The sequence below is a fragment of the Tenrec ecaudatus genome, chromosome 1, assembly GCF_050624435.1.
Source record: "Tenrec ecaudatus isolate mTenEca1 chromosome 1, mTenEca1.hap1, whole genome shotgun sequence".
Taxonomy (NCBI): Eukaryota; Metazoa; Chordata; class Mammalia; order Afrosoricida; family Tenrecidae; genus Tenrec; species Tenrec ecaudatus.
In genome coordinates, this window is record NC_134530.1 from 133873861 (window position 1) to 133888235 (window position 14375).

The 14375-nt window shown below is 43.2% G+C and overlaps 1 protein-coding gene and 1 non-coding gene across 2 annotated transcripts in view; both read right to left on the reverse strand.

Annotated features, from left to right (window-relative positions):
- DBT (dihydrolipoamide branched chain transacylase E2) overlaps positions 1-14375 on the reverse strand; it is a 65967-nt gene that overhangs the window by 11470 nt on the left and 40122 nt on the right. Inside the window, exons 5-7 of the mRNA XM_075558817.1 lie at positions 11081-11202; positions 4442-4664; positions 3071-3237 (exon numbers count right to left, since the gene is read on the reverse strand). Coding sequence (XP_075414932.1) covers positions 3071-3237; positions 4442-4664; positions 11081-11202 — 512 coding nt within the window. The remainder of the gene's footprint in view (positions 1-3070; positions 3238-4441; positions 4665-11080; positions 11203-14375) is intronic.
- LOC142438293 (U1 spliceosomal RNA) lies at positions 3294-3456 on the reverse strand. Its single transcript, XR_012782694.1, has one exon. It is a non-coding gene; the product is annotated as a U1 spliceosomal RNA (small nuclear RNA).

Here is a 14375-nt window from a genome sequence, read left to right on the forward strand (position 1 = left end):
ATGTTGCCATCTGCACTTCTAAATGACATTTCCAGACAGATTTGTTTGTCCTTCTAGCACTTGATCTCTTTGATGTTCTTTGCTGAGTCCTGGTGGTGTAATGGTTACACTTTGGGCTACCCACGAGTTCAGCAATTGAAAACCAACAGCCACTCTGTGGGAGAAAGACCAGCAGTTCTACTCCTGTCGAGAGTTACAGTCTCAGAAACTTAGAAGGGCAGTTCTCGCCTCAAAGGGCCCCTACGAGTCAGAATCAACTTGACGGCAGGGAGTAGTTTCAGTATAATATCACAATTCAAAAGCATCAACTCTTTCTAATTCACTGTCCACCTTTAACATGTACATGAGGTAACTGAAAATACCCTGGCTTGGGCCAGGAGTGCATTCGTCCTCAAAGCCATCTCTGCTTTTTAATACTTTAAAGAGGTCTTTTGTACTAGATTGTCCCAATGCGATATGCCATGATTTATTTCTAAGAGAATTTTATTGTGAATTGAGGTTAACATAGATCATTGGTTTTGCATCAAACAATTCATACAAGTGTTGCTTCACTCCTGACCTGCAACCTCACCGTGAAGGCATCGTGCCCTCCTGCTTCCTATTCCGTTCCTCGTTCTTTCCCACGCCTCTGAAACGTTGCCTCTGGGTGAATGCTGCCCATTTGATCTTCAGTGGTCGATTAATATAAAATGGAGATGCGTTCGGTTCCAGACCTGAGGGTGGCGAAGGGCCACAGTCTCAGAGGTCTTAAGCGGTCTTTAGCTGACCAGAAGGCCTGGTCTCTCGGTGTCATTTTGAGTATGCTCCATTACTCGCTACCCACTGTATCCAAGACCTTCTAAAAGTGATCCTTTGCAGCGCACTTGGCACGGGTAGCCAGGCACCAGCTAGTTCTCCTGGTGCTCAGGATTGTGGAGACTGATGTTTACTCGGTCTATTACCCTTCTGGACTAAATGTTTCCATGTGACATCATTAGGTAGCTGCTCAAGAGCTGTTAAGACTAGTTGCTACTCACCAAAGTAGTATGTACAACACTGTCTTTGTGAGCATGCCACCACTGAGCTTAGTGTCTCCTCAGGATCCAGCCAGGCCCACGATTCACTTCCCCAAGGTGTTTGGCGATGGCTAAGAAGTTCTCTTAACCTTGCCCCCGAGGTGCTCCACTATATTCATGGATATATTTGCAGTCAGGGTACATATACATATATCAATATCCACTGTCAGATCTATTTATACTCATGGGTATGCGCCCACTGCCCACCCCACCCCCCCACAAGTTCAGCCTGAAAGTCTACCCGAGCATTTATTCATAGCTCACTACTATTGCAGGATTGTGTACTTATTAGCATGTGCCTCTATTGCCTTTCACCTTTGTAAGCCTCTCTGAGTCTCCCCCTGCCTGTCATTTTTTGTGAACCTCCCTTACTGTATCTATTGCCTTCCTCTTCACACAAGTTAATACTTGTCCACCCTCCAACACTTGATTCCCCTCATCCCCTGGAGCTTGAATTCGTCACTACTGCATGTAAGAGCCTTGATTGATGGTTGGTCCAAGTAAAAGGCGATTATTGACAACTTCTGTCTTTTCCCTGTTCACTATTATGTTGCTGATTAGTCCAGTTTGAGAATATTTTTGTCTTATGCTGTTATACTTTCTGGCGTAGGATGTAGTCTTTGATCTTCACCAGTAAGTGCTACAAACCCGTTTCACTTTCAGCAGAGTGGTCGCATCTGTGTATTCCTGGTCTTTTTCTAACTCCGATGCCACACTGTGCAGGGTTACTTGCTCAGAATCAAGACTGAATATCTGCATACATCATTTTATTGCACTTTGCTATATTGTATTTGACAGATGTTGTTTTTTACAAACTAAAGGTGAATGGCAACCTTGTGTCGAGCAAGTCTACTGGCACCAGTTTTCCAACAGCACATGCTCACTTTCTGTCTGTGTCACATGTTAACAGTTCTTGCAATATTTCAATGTTTTCATAATGTTAATGTACAGCTAAGAGTACAGTTTAGCAGAAACATAACATTCATATGCACTGGACAACCAAAAAAGTCGTGTTACTCACACTTTAATGTGATATTTGGTTTATCGTGATGGTCTAGATCCAAACCTACAACATTTCTGAGGTATGATTGCAGAGCGGTGGTTTCTCAGCCTTCCTAATGCCACAATCCTTTAATACAGCTCCTCATGTTGGGGTGACCCCCAATCATAAATTTTTTTTCGTTGCTATTTCATCACTGTAATTTTGCTATTATTATGAATCAGACGACCCCCACAGGGGTCGTGACCCACAGGTTGAGAACCGCTGCCGTAGTGTGAAATGACACATACCTTTTGTGATTTTAAACCATGTGGTATATCCTCTTATTCTCTTTGAACAGCTGCCTCTTGGTCCACGTACAGGTTCTACACGAGCACGCGTTAAGTGTTCTGGAGCTTCCCTTCCCCGCACGGCTATCCATAATTTGCTGGGATCCACACAGTCCAATGCCTCACAGGTAGTCAGGAAGACGACGTTGTTGTACTCCCTGCTTTTAGCCAAGATCCATCTCATGTCAGCAATGATAGCACTCATTCCCTATTTTCTTCTGAATCCAATGAATTTCTGATAGCTTTCTATCGATACACTACTGTTTTGATTGTCTTCAGCAACGTTCTACTTGCTTGGGCTATTATAATGTTATGATATTATTTGGTAATTTCCACATTCTTGGTTCATTTTCTTTGGAGTGGGCACAAATATGACTCTCTTCTAGTTATTTTCTTGACATAGATTTGTTCAAATCAGGACTTGGATGAAGTGATCCTTTCAGAATTGAAAAAGGCTTGGCCTAACTTCATCTAACTCATTGCCACCGGGCTAAAGAAAAAAAAGTAAAAAGTAGAACCCAACCACTTCCATTCATAAATTCATCTGAAACAAGAGGAAAGGAAGTTTGTTCTTTTTGTAACTAACGATATGATGAAAGGCAACATTTTGTTCAAGTCATTGTCTATTGGCAAAGCAAAGTTTAAATGTTCCACTCCAGTTCATGTTGAAATGAAAGGACCCTCACCTTTAAAAAGAAGGGCATAAAGGAGAGTTTAATTCCACGAGCAAGAGCGATGGGTTTTAATTCTTCTCGCAACTTCACCAGTTCGGTCAGGTCGACCTCGTCACAGTAGCCCAAGTGAGGGATCTTCAGGGCTGCCGTCATGCTCTTCACCATTGCTTTATGGAAGCCTGGAAAACATTCAGGCATTTGTTTGGAAATTCTTTATGGAATCCTTTTTTTTTTTCAGGGGAGAGCGCGAACGCAGTCCCCACTACCACAAATTATGCAGTCGAGTTTCCCACATTTGGGGAAATCGCAGGGGTCAGCACATCCCAAGTGCAATGGATAAGCCTCGCCCTGGGAAAACCACCTTCATGATCATGGTGTCTCCCCTGCCAGGTAAGTATTGGAATTTTTTTTTTTTTTACTGAAATAAAAGATACTCTAATCTTGTCTAAAGGTTCCTGGGCTTAGGGGTTAAGTTACGGATTTTTAAATGAAAAGACAGCTATTCAAACCCACTCTGAGGCACCACAGGCAAGGGGGAAAGGACCTTTCCCAAAAGGCCCAAATCAAACCAAACTCGCTGCAGTGGAGTCAATGCTGACTCATTACGACCCCTTGGTTGCTTCCAAGACCGTCACTGTTCATGGGAGTAGAGAGCTCAGTCTTTCTCCCACAGGGCTGCTGATGGTTCTGAACTGCTAACCATACAGATCGCAGCCCAACACATAACCACTACACCACCAAGGTTCCTAGAAAGCTCTATGGAGTCAGCTCTACCCTGCAACACATAGGGTTGCCCCGAGTCAAAACTGCCTGAAGCAGGTTTTTTCAGTTGTTCTTGTTTTCATGTTTACTTTCTCCACGTCCTCGGGAGCTACCACCTTGCTGAAGTACTGCGGGAAGCATCTCACAACCCGGCAACCAACCCCAGCAACGTTGCCTTCAAACACAGTGGGGAGGGACAAATCCCCCCATACCAGAAGCCATGTCTACCTAAGGCCTTTCATGGAAACCTCGCTCTTGGAAGGTCAGAAGCCATGTCTACCTAAGGCCTTTCATGGAAACCTCGCTCTTGGAAGGTCATCATCTCAAGCTTATAAGTAACTAAATACAAAGCAGTTATTTGGAAAGGCATCTAAAAATCACCAATTTTAAAATATCCTGCGAGTCTTCAAACAGAATGACTTCTCAGAAGCTTACAGTACGACAGGGCAGCTGTCCTGGAGGGGCTGTGACTGTGCTTGCTTTTGAGACAGTTCCACGCTGAGCCAGGATCACCCCTCCAGAAAGGAGGCAAACACCGCATTATAAACATGCACCCTGCAAACTAGCAGCTGCCCGACCTCAATAGCTGACTGTTTGCCCTACTTTCATGATCATTATTACCTTTTAAGGGTTCTGTTCGGTCTTCGGCCGTGACTACCGGAGGTTTGGACACCGGCATAGGAATGGTCCTCTCTTTGGGTTTGGTTGGCGGTGGCGGCGGCATAATCTCAGCTTTTGGTGAAGGAGGTAATATAGCTCCTGTCTGTTTCGCCAAATAGTTAAGAATATCTTCTTTGAGAATTCTGCCATCTTTGCCTGATCCAACAACTTCACTCAACTTAATCTGAAAATAGATACAGTTCAATGGTAAAAAATAAAACGATTTAAAAAGAAATGGTTCCTTAGAGTTTCAAAGTGGAATGCAATCTATTGAGGGTTAAAATGTATCTTTGCCTAAAAACTTAGTACAAAGAAATAAGTGCTCGAAGCTACTTACCCTTTAAAAGTAACCACTCAGCCCTTTGGCATCTGTTAGTTCAAGTTAGATATAGCTCTCACACTCCTTACGATAGGCACTCTCTAGAACAGGAGTCGAAATGCTCAGTGTGTCTGCAATCTTTACAGAAGCAAACTGCCACCGCTGGTTTTCTCCTGTGCAGTGGCTTGTAGATTCAAATGCCCAGCTCTTTGGTTAACTGTTGAGAGCTTACCACTGCATTCCCAAGGCTCGGAGGTTTTTAATAAACAAATAGCTATGTGTTTTATGTAGCATCGCACTGGGCTGCTAACTGAAAGGCCAGCAGTTTGAAATCACCTCAAGAGGTTTTCTACTCCGATAAAGATTTACAGTCCTTTCTAAGACCCCCACAGGGTCAGTTTTACCCTGTCCTATAGGGTCACTGTGAGTCAGAGTTGTCTCGAGGATGACAGTCCGTTTTGAGATGGGTTATAGGTGGCTATTTCTAAAAACTTACATTTTTAAACAGGTATGTTAAAAGCTCTTGCCTAATTCTTATTTGATATTTTCTAGTCTCAGAGACTTTATAAAATAGATGAGAAGTTTCAAAATCTAGTTAAACGCTATAATTAAAAATGAATATCCCTGACTTGTAATATTTAAAATAGTCAACATGTAAACGCAACCTCCAAATTATGTTTTTTCCAGGTCGCTCTTTAGGAAAATCAATACAAAACTTCAAAACTAATCTTGCAGAGGCATAGAAATGTGAGTTTCTCACTCCAAGTTTCCTGTAATTGTTTTCTACATAAAAAACAGTAGGTCATACCATTCCATTCTAGACTAGCCACTGCGGGAGGCAATTTATTATGATTCAGGTGAAATTTATATAGCAAATTCATTTTCTTTCTTTCTTTTTTTTAACAAATTCATTTTCTAATCAATAACCCAATCACAAATTGTTCCACGACATTGGTTACAATCTCTACAATGTGACAGCACTCTCTCGGCCTCCCGGGGTTCCTGAGTTATCTGTCTGGTTTTCCTGTCTCTCCTTGTCTTCTCATCTTTGGTTTCGGACAAATGTTGCCCTTTTGGTCTTCTGTGGTTGATTATTCTATAGGCATTCTTTATGGGTGCCATTGTTTGATAGGCTGATTATTTGGCTGAAAAATGGTTTCCACGGGTGTCTTCAGTTTCAAGTTAGGTTTCCTCAGGGCCATAATCTCGGGGCTTCCTCCATCTGTTTGTCTTTTCTTTCTGTGAACTTTCCTGACACTTTTGACCCAATCTAACCGGGGCCTTCTCTTTGGCCCCAGTTGGATCACTAGTCTTAGGAGCTGTTTGCTTCCTTTAAGTTTGGTTTTTCCTTTGTTCCAGGAGGGAAGAGACCCCTGTAATATTCTAAACTTAAATTGTGTCTAATGCTGAGATTTAACTGGATCTAAATAAAAGCAGACACCTAAGTGGGATCGTATTCTTGCACATCACAGTGTACCTTCATTAGGGTGAAAGCCTGCTCCGTTTACACTAGTGATTTTCAAAGGACGGCTTCAAAGTACAAGACTGAGTTTACCATTCAAACGTACCCTAGGAATTTAAAGAAACACATTTTAGGTACTTACAAATAAATGTAAATACCATTATCTTTTCATTTTAAATGTAACTCAGAAATATGTAAGATACAAGAAAAGATTAAGTGATTCATGGTAATAAAATCACTAGCTCTTATAGACTTCTTTTGAAAGTGGAAGATTACAACCAGATAACATTTTCATATGTACTGTTTTGTATAATTTTTAAAAACAAAAAGCAAACAAAAAGCCCATGGCCACTGAATCTGTTCTGATTCACAGCAACTCTGCACTGGGTTTCCCGGGCCGCGACTCTTTTGGGAGCAGATTCCCAGAGGGGCAGCTATGGGCTTGCGTCCCTGACTTTGTGTTCAGCAGTCCAGTGCTTCCTCAACAGCACCACCAGCATACTTATCAACCAAACAGAAAACCACGAGTCAATGCCTTAGAGCTTTCAAAAAGAAAAATTCTTATTCCATCGAATGTCCTTAATGTAATGTTCCATATTATTTTTATTATCTATTATGTTAAATGATCTCCACATTAGAACACACTTCATAGCGATAGTAATTTTCATAACGGTTTAGATCTTTTCTGATTTTGAACGCTGACCCTTCTGGTTTATGTTTATAAAAAACACAGGACAAAATGCACCCTGGATTATTCTCTAGTGTCATGCTGCCTGGCTGTTAGGAACAAACATTTCCATGGCTCTGGCTACAGCTTTCCAAAGTGTAAAGGTTTGGTTGACTTCTACTGTAATGTAAATACCCCAAATAGACAAAAATATACAAGTTATGGGACATGGCAGAAAGAGCTCAGGCTTTGTTTCAATTTCTAGTTCAGCTGCTTACTTGTTGTTAGGCACCTATCAACTACCTTGTCCTTTCTCATCTCTAAAACAGGCATAATACAAACCACCCTGTAGTTTGTGTCTGGGATCTAAGTGCTAAAATAATAGAGACAATGATTGCCAAAGTAATAAATCACAATGGAGAGTGACAGGCAGTTTTGGAATCATGTAGACCTACTTTTAGAATACTAATCCCACAACTTATTAGCTGTGTGATCCTTGGTACCTTCCAGTTCAACCCCCTAGTAAGAATCTGCATTTCTACCCCAGGTACAATGAATCAGCATCTCCAAACTCACTGCCATCGAGTTGATTCCAACTCATAGCAACCCTATAGGACAGGATAGTACAGTCTCTCTCTTACTCCCGAGGAGTAGCTCGTGGATGCCAACTGCTTAACTTGTGGTTTGTAGCCCAAAGTCATAATCGCTATACCACCAAGACTCCAAATCAGAATCATAATCTAGATTTAATAAAAAACAAACCCCTCAGAAACAATGAATTGATTCCAAATCATAGCAACTCACTAGGGCAGAGTTGAACATCCCTTGTGCTTTTCCGAGACGATATACTTCACACAGCACAGAAATGAAATAACCTGTTATGTAATTAGTCACAAATACAGTCCTCGAGTTCTTTTGACCCTAGCACGAGTATCTTCTAACACAGGTCTCCTCTCTAGCAGGTAGACTTGGCCACCATCATGCTTAGCGAAGTTCACAAGTCTGTTGTCACTTGTAGCTTCCCTGTCACATCTCTGGTCCTCCTCTCCTGTTTTGCTCCGGGCAGTCATTAAAATTGTCTGCCACTGCCATAGCTCCTGTTACTGCTGCAACCACCATAGGCACCTTGGTGTCATGGTTTGGCAAAGTATTGCTCTCAACCACCGGAAGGGCCAGGACTTCTGTGCCAAAATCTTAAGATAAGATAGATTCTTGTAATTGCTAAAATCCTTGTTGCTTCTGCCACCCCCAAAACTGCTTCTGACATCATCAAATCCACTGACCACCCCCATTGCCCCCGTAGCCACCACGTCCGCTCAAGTTCCCGCCACAACCAAAGTGGTCATTGCCACCAAAATCACCTCCATGGACATCACGCAAGTGTTCACAACCACTTCGAGCTCTTTGGCCGGAAGAGGCGCCTCTCTTGCTTTGGCTGGGGTTTTTGTCCTTCACAGGTGAGGTCACCTGCGCTATGGCATTTCTGAAAGACAAACCTCTCTACCGGCATGGTCACAAAGACTTACAGAAGCAAAGCCCCTCTTCTCGCCTTCTGTGTCATGATTTCCATTCCTTCATTTTTCCCCTATTGCTCAAAATAATCTCGTAAGTGGTGGTCTTCAGTGTCTTCTTTGATGCCACCAACAGCGCTCTTCTTCACGGTTAATTGGGCACCTGGTCTTTGAGTCCTTCGTGAGGCAGCTCTCCTTGTTCCACAACTGCCTCGGGTACCCATCTTGTGTGGCCTTGCAGGATGGCTGCATCCACCTCCTCCACAGTAGAGTATGTGGCACCTCCGAAGTCTGAGGAGTGCATGGTGTGTAGAACTCTCGCCACCGCACAGTGCACGGAGCCCCGTCGCTCCAAATTGCTCTGCATACTCTCCTCTGTTGTTTCAAAGCCCAGCCCTCCAGTGAAGCTTCCGCAGCTGTTTGGGCTCCTTAGGAGCCTCCAGCTTAGATGCGGTGCAATGGCGGTGAGGGTTGAATTAGAAAAGCAAAAAAAAAAGAACAACAACAAAAAATCCTCCACATGCTTCCTCCACAGCATCCACACGCACAAAAATAGCTGTCAAGCTTTACAGGAGTAGAACAGTTCATCTTTTTCTTGTGGAGTGGCTAGTGGTTCTGATTACTGAGCTTGCAACAATTAGCAGTCTAACATGTAACTTACTACATCATCAAGGCTTCTAAAATCCCTACCAAAGTCACTACCAAAGTCATTGTGGGTGTCTCATGAAGATGTATTCTACAGTCATCTCAAATACAATTATTGGGTTCTCCCTGTAATTCAAAGAATGAATGAAACAAAAAACTCAAAGAAATTAGTCCAGAAGTCTGACAGCCAACATGAACCAGAGCCGCTTCTAACCTGAGAGCCAAAGAACTGGATAGTGGCCGGCTACCACGACGGGCCACTTTGAGCAAAGGCAGAGTAGAAGGAATAGTTAGAATGGAAGGAAACCTGTACAACAAAACTAAAGTTCTTAAAAGAAGACCAGACTTACTGGAATGATGGAGACTGGAGTAATTTCCAAACTATCACCTTAAGATACTTTTTCAAATTGGAACTGAAGCCACTTCCTGAGGTGACCTTTCAGCCCAATAATAGGCTGGCCTATAAAATACACAGTAACACCCATGAGATATGTGCTCCTGAGAACGGCTGACTACAGGAAACAAAAAGCGCTCCATTTGCCCCAAAGCAAAAGGTAGAGATGAGATGGCAGGTAGGGGCCGAGCACCTGGAGGCATGAGAGCATGGAAGGCAGTGTGGACATCCTGCAGCGCTCCCCCCATGGTCCTAGAACACTTTACAAAGAAAGCATTGAAGGGGAAACCCTGCTGCTTTGCCTCCTTTCTCCTCGAGCACAACAAAATGTTTATAAAAGTAAAGTGTACATTCAGCTGGAGTCTATAGGGTAGAAAGGCACATTCTCAGCCCTGGGTCAAAGTGGAAGGAACCAGTGTGAAGCCCTTGGCCAATTTCAGCTTTCTCGACATGAGGCTGCTACTCACTCCTTGCCTCACGACGAGTACCCGCCTCACTGCCGTTGGGTCCATTCTGACTCAGAGCAACCCTATGGGATATAGTAGATATCACAGAAATGCTCCCAAGTGTTTCTAGGACTGTAAGTCTTTACAGGAGCAAACAGTCCCATCTTTTTCTCACAGAGCAGATGGTGGGCTTGAACCGTCGACTCTGTGGTTAACAACCCAGTGCTTAGCCCACGCCACCAGGGCTCCTTCGTGAAAACCCAGTGAAAAATACCATAGAGCCACCTTGCCTGGGAAGTTGTGGTGTCGACCTTCACAAGCCCAGACTGAATGAGAGGGGCAAACACACTGTTGACACACTGCACTGCCTCATGGCAACATAGTCCGGGCACACTCCATTCCCTTCCCCTCGGATCAACTCCTTTTGACCTTATCCTTGCTTTGCCATATACATTCCTTGTGCTCCCTTCGTCACCCCCATATCAAGTTTGCACAGTCTCAGTAAGTCAGCCGTACATATTCACATTCCTATCTCAAGCTTTGTTTCCAGGGCACCAAACCTCAGAAACTCAACAACCCAGCTCCCTGACACCAGTTCATTCCGATTCATAGTGGCCCGACAGGACAGGGTAGAACTGCCCATGAGGGTTTCCAACTTTAAATCTTTCTTTATAGGAGAAACCTCCGCTTTCTCCTGCAGAGTGACTGCTGGGTTTGAGCCGCTGACCTTGTGGTTAGCAGCTCAATGCGTAGTCCACTACTCCAGCAGGGCTCTTAACCTCAGACACTCAATAAATGGGAGCTCTTACTATCACTGGGAGAAAGACGGGGCTTTCTACTCCTGTAAACTGCTACAGTCTTGGAAACTCACAGGGGCAGATCTTCCCGACCCTGAAGGGCGGCTGTGGCAGTGAGGGCCTACCGTAATGTTCTCAGAATAATCACACCAATGCTTAATTACTGTAAGAAATACATTCACAATTCTCATGCATTAATACTTCTATGTGACTATCACTTTTCTAGTCACATCGTTTCTGGTTTACATTCATTGCAACTTGCATATTTCTTTCCATCATGGGATGATTGGCTAAACTCTGTGACATGACTTCATACTTTATGAGCCACCCCACACTTAAAGAGCACTGGGAAGATGTACATTGTTCTCCATCGCAAGGCGGCGGACGGCAGGAGTTGCCAGTGTTTTCTGGCCTTTGATCTCTTGGTGTGTGTGTTCATCATGGGACACAGCGGGAGTTTCAACAACATCTTCTTCTGAATCTGGTAACAAGACAAAACCTTATGTCAGCTGGAAGTGGTAAAAGAAATCATTTGAAAAGACTAATGACATAAATCTGGGTAAACAAGCTTGTAGTCCAAACGCAAAGCAGTAAGTGGGCTACTTGAGAATGGGAAAACACAATGACCCTAATGGGGGCGGGGCTTTGGGGCTGGGGGGTCAGTGCTATACCCAACAGGCGTGCTTAGAAGATACGTTATCTCCTGATACTGATACCTGACACTGGTTAATGATTAGTATTACCTGGTGGGTTTTTTCAGTTCATTTGTGTTAAAATCATGTAGCAGCTACAAGTTAAAAAGAGAAAATGTTTCTTTCATAAACTTTAAAACACATCGCATATCAAACACTTCCTAATACATTTCTCTTATTGACATCTATGTATTTAATAAGCAAATGTGAAGTAAATGACACGAGTCAAGTACATGCTGTGGCAATCTGAAACTCTTCCAAAGGCGATACTGCACGTAACATGGGTCTGTTTTGAATACTACTTAAGGACAGAAATGGAAGACTTCATTTCCAAAGGTAAAGCTAATCTGGTTGCTGTACAAATGCTAGAGAATTTATACATAACCAGCTATGAGCATTTTTATAAGCAAAACTAACTGTGCTTGACTGGAAGACAATGCTGAATAGCAGAATCTCTGTGAAGAATGGTAACCTAGAGAGAATGGCCCCAAATCAACAGGCAGCTCAGTTTACCTTGGCATTCAGTTCTAAGAAAATAACATCGTTTCACTCTGCAACTATGAAAAGACAGCTCATTCATTCCTCCGCATTAGGCAATAAATCAGCCCAGTGGAACTTTCAAAATTCCCGAGGAGGAAGGGATTAAGAAAAAAACAAAACCAGAAAAACAGTTGGCATCTAGCAACTACTGCATGTCAAACATTATGCTTCATAAGCAAATCTTAACCCTCATTCCAACTGTGTAAAATAAGTGCCAACCCCATTTTACAGATCAGGAAAGTGTTGCTTGAAAGAGAAAGGGAGTTGCCCGATGCCATACACTTAAACGGGGCTAGGACTGACTCAGCTCTGTGATCTTTCCACTCGTTCATAGCCTTGGTACATTCCTTTTTGGTCAAATTAGAGAATATAAGTGTTGTGGTTGGATGCGGACCAATTCATTTTGGTCAGTGACTTTTGATTCTTCTTGTATCGTCCAATATTTTGTCCATGGAATCCTCCAATATGGAAACTCAAGGCATGGACTTTTCTTTCAGGCCGAGTATGGTGAGCGTGTGCTTCCTCTCTGGCTGTCCAACTCCAGAGAGTGGCACAGTTCAGTAAAATACTTCGCTTTGTCTTTGCAAGTTGCCCTTTGATATTTTCCCTTCAGCTCTTTTACTTCATCATTTCTTCCATTTGCTTTACCTTCTTTATTTTCAAGAGCAAGTTTCAGAGTCTCTTGACATCTACTGTGATCTTTTATTTGACTGCTTAGCGGATCTTTTTCCTGTCTCGTTCATGACCTTTTGCTTTCTTCATGTATGATATTCCTGATATCATCCCACAACTTGTCAGGCTCTCTGTCATTAGTGTTCAATGGTCTCTGAATTCAGGTGGGGTGGACTCAAGGCTGTATTTTGACGCTCATGGATGTTTGGCCATTTCAGGAAACAGTCTATGATCAGGAACCCATCGTTTCAAAGGAAGAAATCTAGCCTGCATTGAAGGAATTAGTGAAAAACGGGGCTCCAGGACTTAATAAAATGCCATTCAAAATGGTTCAACAAGCTGATGAAGCACTGGGAACACTCATTTTGAAGAGGGCTACTTGGCCAGCCAATTAGAAGAAATATATTATTTGTGTTCACTCCAAAGTAAGGTAAGCCAACAGGATGCAGTTTATAAAAAACATATAATTAATATTACATGCAAGTCAATTTTGCTGAAGATTATTGTTAGATCTCTCAGGGGAGAGATCTAGCTCGGTCCTTGACCCTGCGAGAGAAGAATTCACACCGAAGCCTGGTTTGTGATCCAAGTGAGTTTTACGAGTTAGAAGTTTTGGGTTTACACAGGCACCCTCAGGGCTCCTCATGAACGTGCAGCCTTCCTAGAAGCTGGCCGCAAAGTCACGTGGTCAGCTCTGGGCTCTGCCTTTTCAATTATTCCGGGAGGCATACTGGCCAACCCTGGTCAACCCCATTGACTGAATTGAATTCACCTGGCCTAGGTGGGCCAATCTGGGTGCAGCACCCACCCAGGTGTATCTTCCCTTCCTGGCGGGAAACCTGAACCTCTGAGCACGTGCAGTGTGCCACTCCTTGTTCCAATAGCTCAGATCTCTGGGCATGCGTAACGGATGCCCCAGCCCCTAAGCTAGACTACCTAACATTATTTTAAAATGCCTGCAGCAGTCTACCAACAGGGTGCTGCCATAAATTCAGGCTGGATTCAGAAGAGGACATCAAACAAGGGATATCACTGTTGACATCAGATGGGTTTGCGCTGAAAACACACAAAAGCAGAAAGATGTTTACTTGGGTTTATTGACTATGCAAAGACATCGGACCACATGGATCATAATTGAGATAGTTTATTGTGCCAGCCTGGCCAATAAACACGTGGGATTAATTGAAGAGCGGAGAGATGAATGGCTCGGCGAGCCTTGACTTTCTTGTTTCTCGCTCTTTGATCATCGGACCAGTGTGTGGCTGCCTTGCTTGTTCTGTGCCTCAATTTGCAAGCTACTCTACATGTGGGACACCTAACCCGTGGACTGATTCACTGTAATCTGAGGTTCCTTTAAGATCTGCTTAGCCACACAATTGGAATTTATATCTCTTGAGCTGGGGACTGACTGTTGGTGACCTGCCTTGCTGTTTGCTGGCTGTGCCGAGATAGCCTAAATCTCTCTACAGAGGACTACCTGGCAGCCCTCAAGACTTGAAGGACTGCCAGTGTCTCACAACTGTCTAACACATTTGAATTGTACTAAGCCATTTGTACCACTTTATAATTTAACTGTTTATTTCTTGTGTTATCTATCTATCTATCAAGCTATCTATCTATCTAAAATTACTAGCAATCTGGTCTCTCTAGAGAACCCTGTATAACACAATAACAAACTATGGATAACATGATGAAGAATGAGAATTCGAGAACACTTCATTGTGTTCATTCAGAACCTGTACACGGATCA